The 12,398-nt window shown below is 44.7% G+C and overlaps 1 protein-coding gene across 7 annotated transcripts in view; it reads left to right on the forward strand.

The window, feature by feature from the left end:
• Positions 1–12,398, forward strand: part of ATP6V0A1 (ATPase H+ transporting V0 subunit a1) — a 48,881-nt gene that overhangs the window by 9,981 nt on the left and 26,502 nt on the right. For 4 of the 7 annotated variants that reach the window (XM_053661364.1, XM_053661361.1, XM_053661362.1 and 1 more), the window contains 7 exons: positions 507–585; positions 1,743–1,840; positions 2,768–2,896; positions 8,401–8,504; positions 8,824–8,950; positions 9,610–9,692; positions 10,301–10,394. In XM_053661364.1, the coding sequence (XP_053517339.1) occupies positions 507–585; positions 1,743–1,840; positions 2,768–2,896; positions 8,401–8,504; positions 8,824–8,950; positions 9,610–9,692; positions 10,301–10,394 (714 nt within the window). The remainder of the gene's footprint in view (positions 1–506; positions 586–1,742; positions 1,841–2,767; positions 2,897–8,400; positions 8,505–8,823; positions 8,951–9,609; positions 9,693–10,300; positions 10,395–12,398) is intronic. The other 3 variants (XM_037149143.2, XM_053661363.1, XM_053661366.1) reach the window with 1 other exon arrangement.

Consider the following 12,398-nt stretch of genomic DNA (forward strand, 5'->3'; position numbering starts at 1 on the left):
AAATAGACCAAAAACTGTACTTGAAAAATAACTAAATAAAATTATTTTTAAAAAGATAATAATTATTTTAGAAATGAAAATTACTTGTGATGTGTGAATGAGTGAACCAGCTTGTCACTTAGAAGGTGGGAAACCTGGAACGGAAGAACAGGAGAAGTGTGCCTTCTGTGTCCTTCTGATTGGGAAGAAGGAGAGAAGGGAAACCAGGCAGTTTCTGTCGCATTAGTGGTCCAGAGCTTTGGTGGTGTGTTGAGGAGGGGGCTGACTGGGACTCTGAGCCTGGGAAGAGCGTCTGTGCCGTGCCTGATCTGCCTTCAGTCCAACATGTAGCAGCAGCGAGGAAGGGTTTCTAACTTTAGTCGGTGCGACCGGCTCCAAGGTGGATCAGCGTGTTGCATCATAGGTTGATGCAAAAGTTGGCTTTCACCTTGCAGGGTGTGTGGCTCATGAAACAGAGGAAATAGAGGCAATGTTTGACTATTTGGCATTGTGTTCTTATTTTGCAGTTAAATCCAGATGTGAATGTCTTCCAGCGCAAATTTGTGAATGAGGTTAGAAGATGTGAAGAAATGGATCGAAAGCTTCGTATGTGCCCTTTGGTCCTATCATGAGTCATTGGTCTTAAATTAGAGACACCAGCCCTCCTAATAAAGAAAGGAAATAGCATAGGAGGGAAAAATCTTATGGTCCTGAGGTTTAGATGAATTTCTAGTATGCAATAGAGTTTGTGGTGTTTGGGGTAAGTAGTACTTAATGGAATCCTTGTTTGAGGTAACAATGCTGTAAGCTGAAAATACTATTTTTGTTTTGTTTTGTTATATTTTTTGTGGGAAGGGTTTTAGAGTAGAATTGTATTATAGAATTCTGAGAAATGGGAACCCAGACTACCATCAATTTTAGATGTCAGCCTAACCACTTTTTAATCTGAGCTATTCATGTATAAAGGAAGAAACTAATAGTTATTAAGGTCCCCTTGAGAGTTAGGGTGTCCATATACCTTATTTCATTCATTTCCCACAACATTCCTTCAAGATGGGTGACCTCATTTAATAAATGAGAAATCAGAGGGGTTAAGTGACTTGGACCAATAATGTAAGTGGTCATGATGGAATCAGTATTTGAATCCAGGTTGTCTCATCTGGCTCTAAAACCCAAGTTCTTGCTATTATACTATGCCAGCTCTCCCTTAGCTAATAGGTAAATTTGTTCCCCATCCTAAAAAAAATGTCAGTGGCCAACGTTTTTCTCATGTTTTGGGGTCTTATTCTGCCTCGTGCCTTTTGTTTGTTTTGTTTCAGCAGACAACTCTTTTCAAATGTAATGCAGCCCTTTCACCTAGAGTTGTCTACTCGTGTGTCAGTTTTCAAATATGCTATTGAATTGGCTCTTCCGCGGTTCTGCTTTGCCTGCAGTACCTGTGGCCAGAACCATCATGCTCTGGGGTAGCAGTCACATGGGGTGCAGAGCTGCAGCAGGGGTGGGCCAGTGTGAAGGTCAGAAGAGGAAAGAAGGCAGTAGTGGGATGGTAATCCTCTTTGGAGTAACTGTGCTTTAGAGAATGTGGGGAGAAAGAGGAATGTAGAGAAAACAAGGATGTATGTGTTCTGCTTCTTTTATGTAAAAGTGCCTTTCTTAAAATGAAGTTCTTCTTTAGCTATGTTTGGCATCTTATTATTATTTCCTCGAATATTGGCAATTCCAGGCATGTACTATACAGGAATGTTTTGGTTCTGTCATTTTAGGATTTGTCGAGAAAGAGATAAGAAAAGCTAATATTCCAATCATGGACACTGGCGAAAATCCAGAGGTGCCCTTTCCCCGGGACATGATTGACTTAGAGGTAAACAATTCTGGAGAAGCCAGACAGCTGTGTTGCTACTGAAATGTAGAGACTGCCAAGTGGATGGAGAGGAAATTCTTGCTCTCCTTGTCAGCATTGCCCATTGGTTGCAGATTTCTTGTGGGTGGGATTAAAACCAAGTCTCTTTTATGGCATGGAACAGTATGTTGAACAGTATCATGTGCCCTGAAATAAATGTTTATTGGCATACTGAAACCTTATGATCAGTGAAAGGACAGCAAAGTCACAGTTATTAACAACCACACCTAAAACAAAAGCAAACTAAGCAGACAGCTAGATCAGGAGTGGAACCATGGAAATGGAGATCACATGGAGGGTTAGCAACAGGGGAGTGGGAGGAGGAGAAGAGGGAGAAGGTACAGAAAATAAGTAGCATAGATGGTAAGTAGAAAATAGACAGGGGGAGGGCAAGAATAGTATGGGAAATGTGGAAGCTAAAGAACTTATGACACATGGTCATAAACTAAAGGGGGAGAATGTGGGGGAAGGGGGTGTGCAGGGTGGAAGGGAATGAAGGGGTGAAATGGGACAACTGTAATGGCATAATCAGTAAAATATTTAAAAATTAAAAAAAAGAAACCTTATTGTATTAATGTCAGTTTATCTAATAATTTATTAATCTCATAGGCTAAATAAATTAATAGGTAATAGATTTTAATATTTATTTTCTCCATCTGACTTCCCCTGAGAAATGCAACCAAACGTATGATAGAATATATAACCAAAGATGATTTTAAACAAAATTTTTCATAATGAAAATTGCCCTGGGAAAAAACATATTTGCAGGGTAGACAGAAGATCGCCATTAAGGTGGCAAGAATTTTGTTGGATGAATTCATATCTTTCAGAGCAAAAACACTGAGCTTAGTGTGAGTTAATAGTTTGATTTCCTTTTGTGTCTTGTAGGCCAATTTTGAGAAAATTGAAAATGAACTGAAGGAAATCAACACAAACCAGGAAGCTCTGAAGAGAAACTTCCTGGAACTGACTGAATTAAAATTTATACTTCGCAAAACTCAGCAGTTTTTTGATGAGGTCAGACTATTGTTTATTTCAGTATTTGAGCAGCTGATATTACACCTGCATAAGTGGGCCATATTTTTATTCCAATAATTATTTTAATTTGCTAGTTTGAAAGCAGTGCCATTTCCACACCCTGTTTCAGTTGAAGGAATATCAGCTTATGTTCCATTTTTCATGCAGTACACAGCCGGACATAGTTTCATATATTTTTTCATTTTTTGTAATTTTTCATTTCCAGATGGGGGAAGGAATCCTAAGGTAGTTGTATAAACATAGTTAGTTGAAATTTTTACATTATATATTAAGGTAAGTAAATGTTTAAGGTTAAAATTGAAGCGACAAGAAACTTTTGATTATATGTGATATGATAACAAAAGTTTAATCTCCAAACCTCTGGTCATCAAATTTTAATTTTATTATCTATGTTTGCCCATCAGTCTTTGAGCACACTTTTAACTACCTTAGACAGCACACGTAACACTTTGTGTTTTTTTAATGCTATATGGAAATATTGGTAGAATTCCTGGATTTTCACATAAACTCAACTGCATTGCCATACAGGGGAAATGTTAATAAGTTCCTGGATTAAAAATGCAGGTGACTAAGTGGCCAGATGACAGGCTTCCTTCTTCTGATTAAACTCAGGAAGGAGTCTTAGCTTTCAGCCTGGACGTGCTTTTTCTGATGGCTCAAAATACGGGTACTTCACTTTTTTACAAGTGACTTTGCCACCCAATTAGCACCGTCAGACACTTCAGAGATTGTTCAAGTCGCTGTTCAGCGTGCCTTCCCATAAAGTTCTTTATTTCCTTTGCTCAAAAAAAATTTTTGCCTGTGTGGCAAAACTTTTCAAACATAGAGGGCCCATTTTAGTGAGCAGCTGCTGTGTCCTCAGTTCTACTTTTAGTGTCTGTCTTTGGAGGAAAGGACAAGTCCCTGTAGTTCTTAGATGAGGGCAGCATTTCTCCAACCAGCAGCATCAGAATGCAGATTCTCACCCCCGCCCCAGACTTCCATCTGGAACCCTGAGGGCGCGGCTCAGCAGTCCGAGTCCACCAGACAATCCCAGGGCAGGCTAGTTTGAGAACCACAGTGCTAGAGAGATCCGAACATGTGATACATTTCTCAATAACTAAGGAGTTAACTTAGAGAAGCTATACTAGTTAAAAAGATCTGCTGGGACAAGGGAAAGGGGGAAAGGTCTTATGAATTGAATTGCCTGGTCCTTCCAAGAATCAGAATCTGGCAATATTTATTCAGAGAAGCTTGGTGTGAATATTCAGCCTGCTCCCTGAGTTGAGAACTTTGAGACTGATGGTAACTCCTTTCCAAAGTCCCCAATTACCATCCCATTGCAGGGCGTGGGACAGTGTGATTAACTCTTTATGAGTCTTTCAGATCTTTTGCAACAGGCGTGGCCACTGTACCATGTGGTTTTAGTGAACAAGCAATGGGAGTTTCAGTGTGCTCACTGCCTACATTGTATCCACCCTCATTAATTCACGAGGATTTGATGAGGAACGCCTGCTCTTTGTGAGGCCTAAGATGAGTAAGACAAAGTCCCTGGACTCAAGGAATGTTATCACTTAGTCATATCAGGAAACGTCCCAGACTCGGGGGACCGCCAGGTGCTCACAGGTGTGAGCCTGTCTCAATGTGTTCCAGCTGCGGCCCCCAGATGCAGTGTAAACCTGGCCTGGAGATCAAAGCCCGGCTATGTTTAGCATCATTCGGGGCTTAATTCTCCCCCCTCCTCTTTTTTTCCTTTTCATACAGTCTTTGTTCACTGCTGAGATGTTGCTGCAAAGTATGAAAAGGTCTTTCATAACCTCCCGAGTTTAAGGAGTGAAATAGGCTTCCTAGTCTCGTTCATTCCATAAGAAATTCTGGATAAAGATCGACAAATGGACTCCCTTAAGAGAAATAGTTACTTAAACTTTATGTTATCATTTTTAAAAAATAGTAAAAATAAAATAAGAGGAACCACTTGGAAAGACGATACATGATTTTAAAATCCGAAGTTAGGGGTCAGGCGCTTCTTTGTGATTGACACACCCCTACATGAAAACCCCGTGCTGAGAAGCCTGGCTCTGAGTCTCTGTGACCTTCACGCCCAGTCCATGGCGAGTTGTTCTTCCCTCCTAATTAAGCAAAAACAATCAAACACTCATGTACACACATTTCTGGAAGTGCTTTGGAGCACGAGGTCTTGGCTGTGAGAGGTTCTCCGACCGCTTTTGTCATCAGTCCCCCTCGTTCCTAGCGAGGAACGTTCGGTGCAGCCCAGGAAGTCTGGCAAGAACCACTTTGCGTCTTCACTCCAAGTGCCTTGCCTGCTCTCGCCACTGGCTTGCGGCCTCGGCCAGGCCCCTTTCAATAGCCATTGCCCTGCTGTTACTAAACAGCAGCCTCAGAGGTCGCTGCCATGACGGAGCAGACCTCAGAGCAGCTGCGTGTGCCCGTGCAAGGGCACGCTTTAAATAACACAAAAGATAGGGAAACGTGAGACCCTCAAATCTTGAAAACATAGGTTTTTCCATGAGATTTTCTTCCATGCCTGAAATTAGAAGATTTGCAAATGGCCTAAAACACTACCAAGTTCAAAGCTTTCTTTCTGGTGGATGTGGTTCATAATTTATAATAATGAGTTAGCAGAAAAATGACTAAATCAGAGAATGATTCTTCCCATCTTTTGGTGGAAGGTCTATGATTGATTGGTGAGCGGTATAGCAGGGGAAAGGTAAACAAATTGAATATTCTTATGATTTAAGATGATTACAAATCCGACTTCGCCATTTCTTATCCATAGCATTTAAAATGACTTGTTAATGATTATCCTTTTCTCAGTCTTCTTGCTTATGAAGACCTGTAAGAGCTGGAGAGATTTCTCTGCATCTTTTACCATAAGCACCATAACATATGAGAACGTAAAGAAGACTGGAAAAGTAATGGTTAATGGCATGCAGACCCCTGCCTTCCTTTCCTTCTGAGTTTTCCATTCATCTGCTTTCCTTACTTTTCTGTTCCACCTTCCATCTCCTTTGGGGTGGGGGCAAATGCCTTAGGTGATAGAGTGTCATTTCTGTCTTAATGTTAGATGGGAATAAAAGTGTTGTCTCTTGGTAACTGACATAGCTGGAACTGAAGGAGTTGCTTATGTGGAAGAGTAGAGCCAGGACTGGTGAGGCTCTGCTACTTCCTGTTTCAAGGCCTGGTCTCAGCGTTCTGATTGGGCAGCAGGCAAACTAGAGGGCGTAGCTAGTGCCTTAGAGAACACTGGCTGTGTTGTTAGTGTTACTGGAGAACCCAGATTAGGATTTAGATACTTGAAGTCGTGGTTTTAGAGATTGCTTTAAAGGCCTTCAGTTACTGGTTCTGGTCATCCTATTTTCTCATCAGGCACAATTACTTTAAAAAAATTTTTTTATCCTCATCTGAGGACATTTTTTTCATTGCTTTTAGAGACAGAAAGGGAGAGAGAAACATCAGTTGGTTGCCTCCTGTACACGCCCAGACTGGAGATCGGACCCATAACCTAGGCATGTGCCCTGACCAGGAATCTAACCTGCAACCTTTTGGTTATGAGATGATACTCCAACCAACTGAGCCACACTGGCCAGGGCAAGCTCGATTACTTTATTTAAAAAAATTTTTAACTTTCCTGTCTAAAACATGGGATTCTTAGGTATGAAGTAGTGAAATTATGAATTAGAATATTATCGGAAGTTTTAACCAGAAGAGTCCCAGATAACACCATTTGTCCCCGTTAGAGCACATGTCTGCTCTGAGCCTGATCTCCAGGGCTGATTTGTCCCAGGTCTCGTGGGCCCCACGGGAAGGAGGCAGGAGTCCTGTGAGGAGCAGTCTGCTTCACTGGTTTCTGCCAAGGGAATCCCTGGAACAGGCTGCAAGGTGGTAGTCATCTGGACCCTCGAAATAAATTGCATGTGGCTTAGCGTCATCCGATTTGACTTTTAGTAGAAACCAAAAGGGGCCCCTGAACTTCCACTTGGCAGCAGGTGGTAACCTGTGCTCCCGTTATCTGTCTCAGGCTTTTCCAAATCTCGTGACAGTGTTTCTCTGCCCTTCCGCTCTTCGTGCTCAGTGTGGCCCTTCCCTTTTTTTTTTTTCTCCAATCAAAGTTGATCCTGCTTTGAGAATTTACTTCCTAAAACAATTGCTTTCACTTTTTCAGGCTTTCAGGCTTATATTTGAGGTTCCCATGAGGTGGTTTTTGTTTATGAGTTGACAGAAACAGAATCCTAAAATTCAGAATGAAAATGATGGAGAAAAAGTTTCCTCTTTTTTTTTTCCCATTAATTTTGCTCTTGACAGAGAAGACTGTTCTGGCTTACTTTTAGTCCTCAGTCAAACAAGAATTGCGTGGATATTGAAGCTGGGGAGATCGGACAGCGGGGGCATTGACTGGCCTTCATTTTTTAAGGCAGCTTCTCCTTCCTCATGGGAGTAGAAAATGGTGGGATGTGTTAGAGAGAGAGAGAGGTTAGGAAACACAGACTTAGCACGTCTGAGAGGGTCCCTCTGCTCCTTCATTTCATTGTATAAACTGTCACGGTGGAAATCATTTTAAATCTAAACAATGAAACTCGCCCGCACACTCTCTGTTGGCTTAATATCTGTTACTGTCTTCGCTGTCCTTGATTTAGATTGTCGGATTAAGCTATGTTCTCAAGAACCCTTGAACTGTAAAGCTTGCATGGACTTTTTAATATTCCTGGATTCCCGCTCAGAAAGTAGGACATTCAGATATGTTTTCACCTTTTCTTCCCTTTATGGATGCAGTGGGGGCCCAGGCCTGTCCAGCTGTCATGCTTCTTATCCTTTTAGGGAAAGAAATGCTCTTTAAATCCCACAGTGGGGAGCATTTTATCCTGCAGTGGCCATGCTGAAAGTTCTTATATTGTACATTTTTTTAAGAGCACAGACAATCCAGCTGCCCGGAGAAATTTCTCCTGCCTTTCTTCAGATCACACACTGTGGCAATGCTCTGCTTTTTTCCCTGGGAAGAGGGTCTGCATCTCTCACATCCTCACTCAGGGAAAATTCTCGTTTGTAACTGCCTGGAAATGCGATGTTGAGAGTATCTGCTGAGCTGCCTTGTTTTTGCTCAGAAGGAAGAAACACTCCAGCTCCTATCCACGTGCAAAGGTATTTCCTGGTACTTTCACGGCTCGCTTAGGAAAATATAAGGGAAAAAAATGGCTTCCACCAAGTGAGATTTATACATGTCACCATCATTTCATGTCGTTTTCTTTTTAATTTGTTATTTCTTAAGCCGTGTCCCCAGTTGCTTCACTGGGTCAGTTATGCTTTCTTTACCTCTCGTTTCTTCCCTCTGCTTTCTTTCCGTATCCTCCTCGTGTCCTTGTTGTGGGTACGTCCTCTCTCTCGGTGGTTTGTGTTTCATCTTTCTTTTCTGAACTCATCTCCTGGTTCCTCGTTCCCTGCATGCCACTAACTATTTTCATTAGATATTAATTGATTTGTGAATTCAGGCTGAATTGCATCATCAGCAGATGGCGGATCCAGACCTGTTGGAAGAGTCCTCATCCCTCTTGGAGCCAAGTGAGCTGGGAAGAGGCACACCTTTAAGGCTGGGGTAAGTACCGCTTCAGCCCTCCGCACTCAGTGGGGCCACGCTCATTTTCGCTGTTCAAAAGGGCAAGAGGCTGGCCTTCACTTGCTCCCAGACGCACGCTCTTCTGAGCCCATTGAGAGCTGTTTTGGACTGAGTTCCTGAGTTGTGTTTTGGCAACTCTCTTCCTGGCCCAGGAATAAAACGTTACCAGTCCTTTTGATGTAACGGTGCATAGCCTCGTGATCGTCTTTGTCCCTCTCCTCGTTTTCCTTCTTTGTCTCGAAGCCTCCCACCCCAGGGGCAGGGAACAGATTTCCCAATCTGGCTCTTCTTCCCACAGCTTCGTGGCTGGTGTGATTAACCGGGAGCGCATCCCTACTTTTGAGCGCATGCTTTGGCGGGTGTGCCGGGGGAATGTGTTCCTGCGACAGGCTGAAATCGAGAACCCCCTGGAGGACCCTGTGACTGTAAGACAAGGGAACCGTGTCTCCTGGAGTAGGTCTTGTAAAGGGAGCTCAGAGCTGTAACCCAGCACGGCGCCACCTGCCTCCAACCTCCCACAGAGGAGCCCTTGTGTTTGCCCTGCTGTGAGGGGCTGCTCTTTTCCTCTTACCTGCCATGATGTATACATTTTAACGCTATGCCTGTGTATTACTTTGATCGCCAATATGTTTTCCCAGTCATTTTAACCTTCAGCCTTATATGTTTGCTGTTACTTATCTGGGGCCAAAAGCTATCTGGCTCCAAACTGGGCATTTTGAAGCATGGGGAACAGACAAGAATGGCTCTTCTCTCTCCTCTGTGCCTAGGGCATTGGGGCAATGAAGATTTAAAGGGGAATTGCTAAGTAGGGCCAACTTGTACTAAGAGGAGAATCCTCCTAGAGTCTGTGTCAAGCTCCTGGTTGAGATCAAGGAGAAACACAGAACGTGTTTTGGGGCTGAGCGATTACAGGCGAATGCGATAGTAGGGGAGCCGAAGAGGCGGGTGTGGGACGGCGGTGGGGGTGCAGGATTGCCTGTCCTCACGGAGTCCAGCCGGTCCTGCACCACCAAGGCAGGGGGGGATTTAAGACGCTCTCTCCTGGAGTAGAAGGCTGAACCTGCGCTTGTGGCTTGGGGCCTAGGGCGACTACGTGCACAAGTCAGTGTTCATCATTTTCTTCCAAGGCGACCAGCTGAAAAACCGAGTCAAGAAAATCTGCGAAGGGTAAGAGAAACGTGCTCCCTCTGAGGGTGCAGCCAGGCTGCACAGCCCTTTTTAGCCTTAGAATATTGAACCCTGACACACAAACCCTGTTAGTTTGCCTAGACCTCGTGAACATACCTATGAATAATGTAAGGGCTATTTTACGTAATTCGAAATGGTCCAAGTTCGGCTTTGAAAGGGCCATCACAGCCACAGCTCCTTGTCCTGCAAGAAAGCAACTTGGATGCTTGGTTGATGAATGCGACGTTGTTCCAGGACGAGGGGCCTGCCTACCAGGTGGCGAGCCGCAGGCGTTGTGCGGGTCCTTAGGCTTTTCCGAAATTCCGCCCAGGGATCTTTCTTTTGTGCCATTAAAAAAGAATAATTTATATTACTGGGTTTTGCTTTTTTAATCTAAGGGAATTGGATAGCTACAGAGAATGTCAAGATAGTTTCAACAATATTATTCCATTTGTAGGCCACTCCCTGGAAACCATTGTTTTGATCATGCATCAGTTTGAACTAACCCTGCTTTGGTCCTTCTAGAAAATTAGGGTTACCTTCTGAAATAATTTAAACTGGATAGGTTACAAAGTGTCCGGTTTCCAGGCTGTGTCTGTACATTCCAGGTTCCGGGCCTCCCTCTATCCCTGCCCTGAGACGCCCCAGGAGAGGAAGGAAATGGCTTCTGGAGTTAATACCAGGATTGATGATCTCCAAATGGTACGCAGAGGGCTGCAGGGCATTTGTTTTGTGAAACAGAAGACCAGTCTCCATGCCTGAAACGCTAACAGTTCACCAAGCACCTGCAGCAGCTCAGGGTACCAAAACCAGCCAAGTGCCCTTGGGAGCAGGGGAAGCGTTGCGGGGAATGGCTGTTAAAAATGGCATTCATCGTCCTCAAATGAGACAGGAATGCTATGCATCTGAAATCATTGTTGCTTAGAGGATTCAGTTCTCCTCGTGATGAGTCAGATGTGTGCTTAGTTAAGAAAGAAATCAGATAATACAGAAGTATGTGCAAAGTCTGTCCCGCCCTCTCGCATACACACACTGCGAACGAGGCAGCCGCTCTCGACAGCCCGGTGTGCATCACTCTGGTCACCTCGCAGGTTAACCACGCAGGCTGGCCAAAGCGTCCTGGTGTAAGTCTTGTGCCCGAGAAGGAGACTGTGTTGGATTTTCACCAAATCACGGTGTGTGTGGTTTACACACACCATGCTTGCCACAGGGAAGGTGCCATGATTTACATGTATGTGGAAGGAAAAGGGCGGCCAGTTGGAGCTTTGTTTGCTGTTGAGGGACTGTGATGAGCGCCCCTTGAAACATCAGTAGACGTGCCAGTCCTGGAGGCATGTCGTCCCGGCAGTGGCACAGGTGTCCGCAATAGACTGCAATTCGCGTTGCACCCCCCCCATCTCCCTCCAACCCCCACCATAAGTGACCCGGCATCTGGACCTACTGCCGGCTCCTCTGAGATGCACTTCCTGTTTAACCAAAACTGCCGGGGGTGATAGCCCATATTAGTACGTCCTGGCTTCTAGGACTGTCTTACCCCTTCCTGGGCTCATGGGTAGATTTTAAAGTGCCTGTGCAACCCAGCTGTATGTATGAGCTGAAACTTTAAAAAGACTGAATACCAAAGAGTGAGATGCGGGGGAGGGGGGCACGGACAGGGTCGATTATAAGTTTATTCGGCATCCTTCCAGAAGGTATAATTGTAATTGTGAAATTGTCTGTAGCCAGAAGGAGAAAAACTAGCTTTGTTCCTTTATTCTTGAGTGACTTAAGAGTTTCCCTAACACAGCGTGGCTTTTTTTTAAGCCTCTCTGTGGAGGTCACGTTCTACTGTCCAAGGCTGTGGTTTGGGGAGCAGTTACTGCTGCCCTCCGAACTCACCTGAAGAGCCATGAAGGAGACTGTGCTAAAATGACTAGTATACAGCTTTTTCCTCTTCAAAGAGATGCAGAGACTTAAGATAGATGTTCACACAAATATACGTGGCGGGTCGCTTGCCCAATTTCGGCTTAGCCCCTTTTCTGCTGTTAAAATCTTGACTATCTGCTGACAAATACGGCAGCAGAGTGTGAAGTGCCCTTGCCCGACTCTCCCACTCTCGTCTTGGCTTCCAATCTGGTTTCCAAAGGGTCGGCACCGAAACAGGGTCCCCGACCCCCCACCAAGCCTGACAGGAAGGTAAAGCCTCATCTGCCTGCCGACGACAGTGGAGTGTGGCAGCCTGACCCCCCACTCAGGTTTCTGGACCCTCCTGTCTGCTGTTATGGGGTCTCTCTTGACGCAGGCAGGCGGTGGGGCGGCACGGCCCCTTCCCCACCGGTGTTCCCTGACGGGCCGGTGTGCAGGGGGTTCTGCGGCGCGCTGTTCTTCAGTGTGGACTCGCTCCTTTGTCAGGGCCTGGGCCTGTGATGCTGACTTCCCCGAGTCCGAGTCACGGGCCTCACATGCAAAGTGCCCACTCTTCCACGCTCCGAGTAAAAGCCAGCGGCCACGTGGCTGTGTCTTAGACTTGGTAGTAAGGTCGAATGTGTAGTGAAAAGGTAAAATCTGTTTTCTCAGGTTTCTCTTGAGCTTGAAGCTAAGCAAAAATGAATCTTAGTGACTAGAACTCTAACTTCTTATACTTTGGCCCCCCGCAAAAAGCCATTGTAGCCAGAGGAAGAAAAAAAACAAGAGATACCCAGTAACCCTTCTCAGAAAGCCATGCCT

Source organism: Artibeus jamaicensis, unplaced genomic scaffold, assembly GCF_021234435.1.
Source record: "Artibeus jamaicensis isolate MK-2021 breed Jamaican fruit bat unplaced genomic scaffold, CSHL_Jam_final contig_2259, whole genome shotgun sequence".
Lineage (NCBI taxonomy): Eukaryota > Metazoa > Chordata > Mammalia > Chiroptera > Phyllostomidae > Artibeus > Artibeus jamaicensis.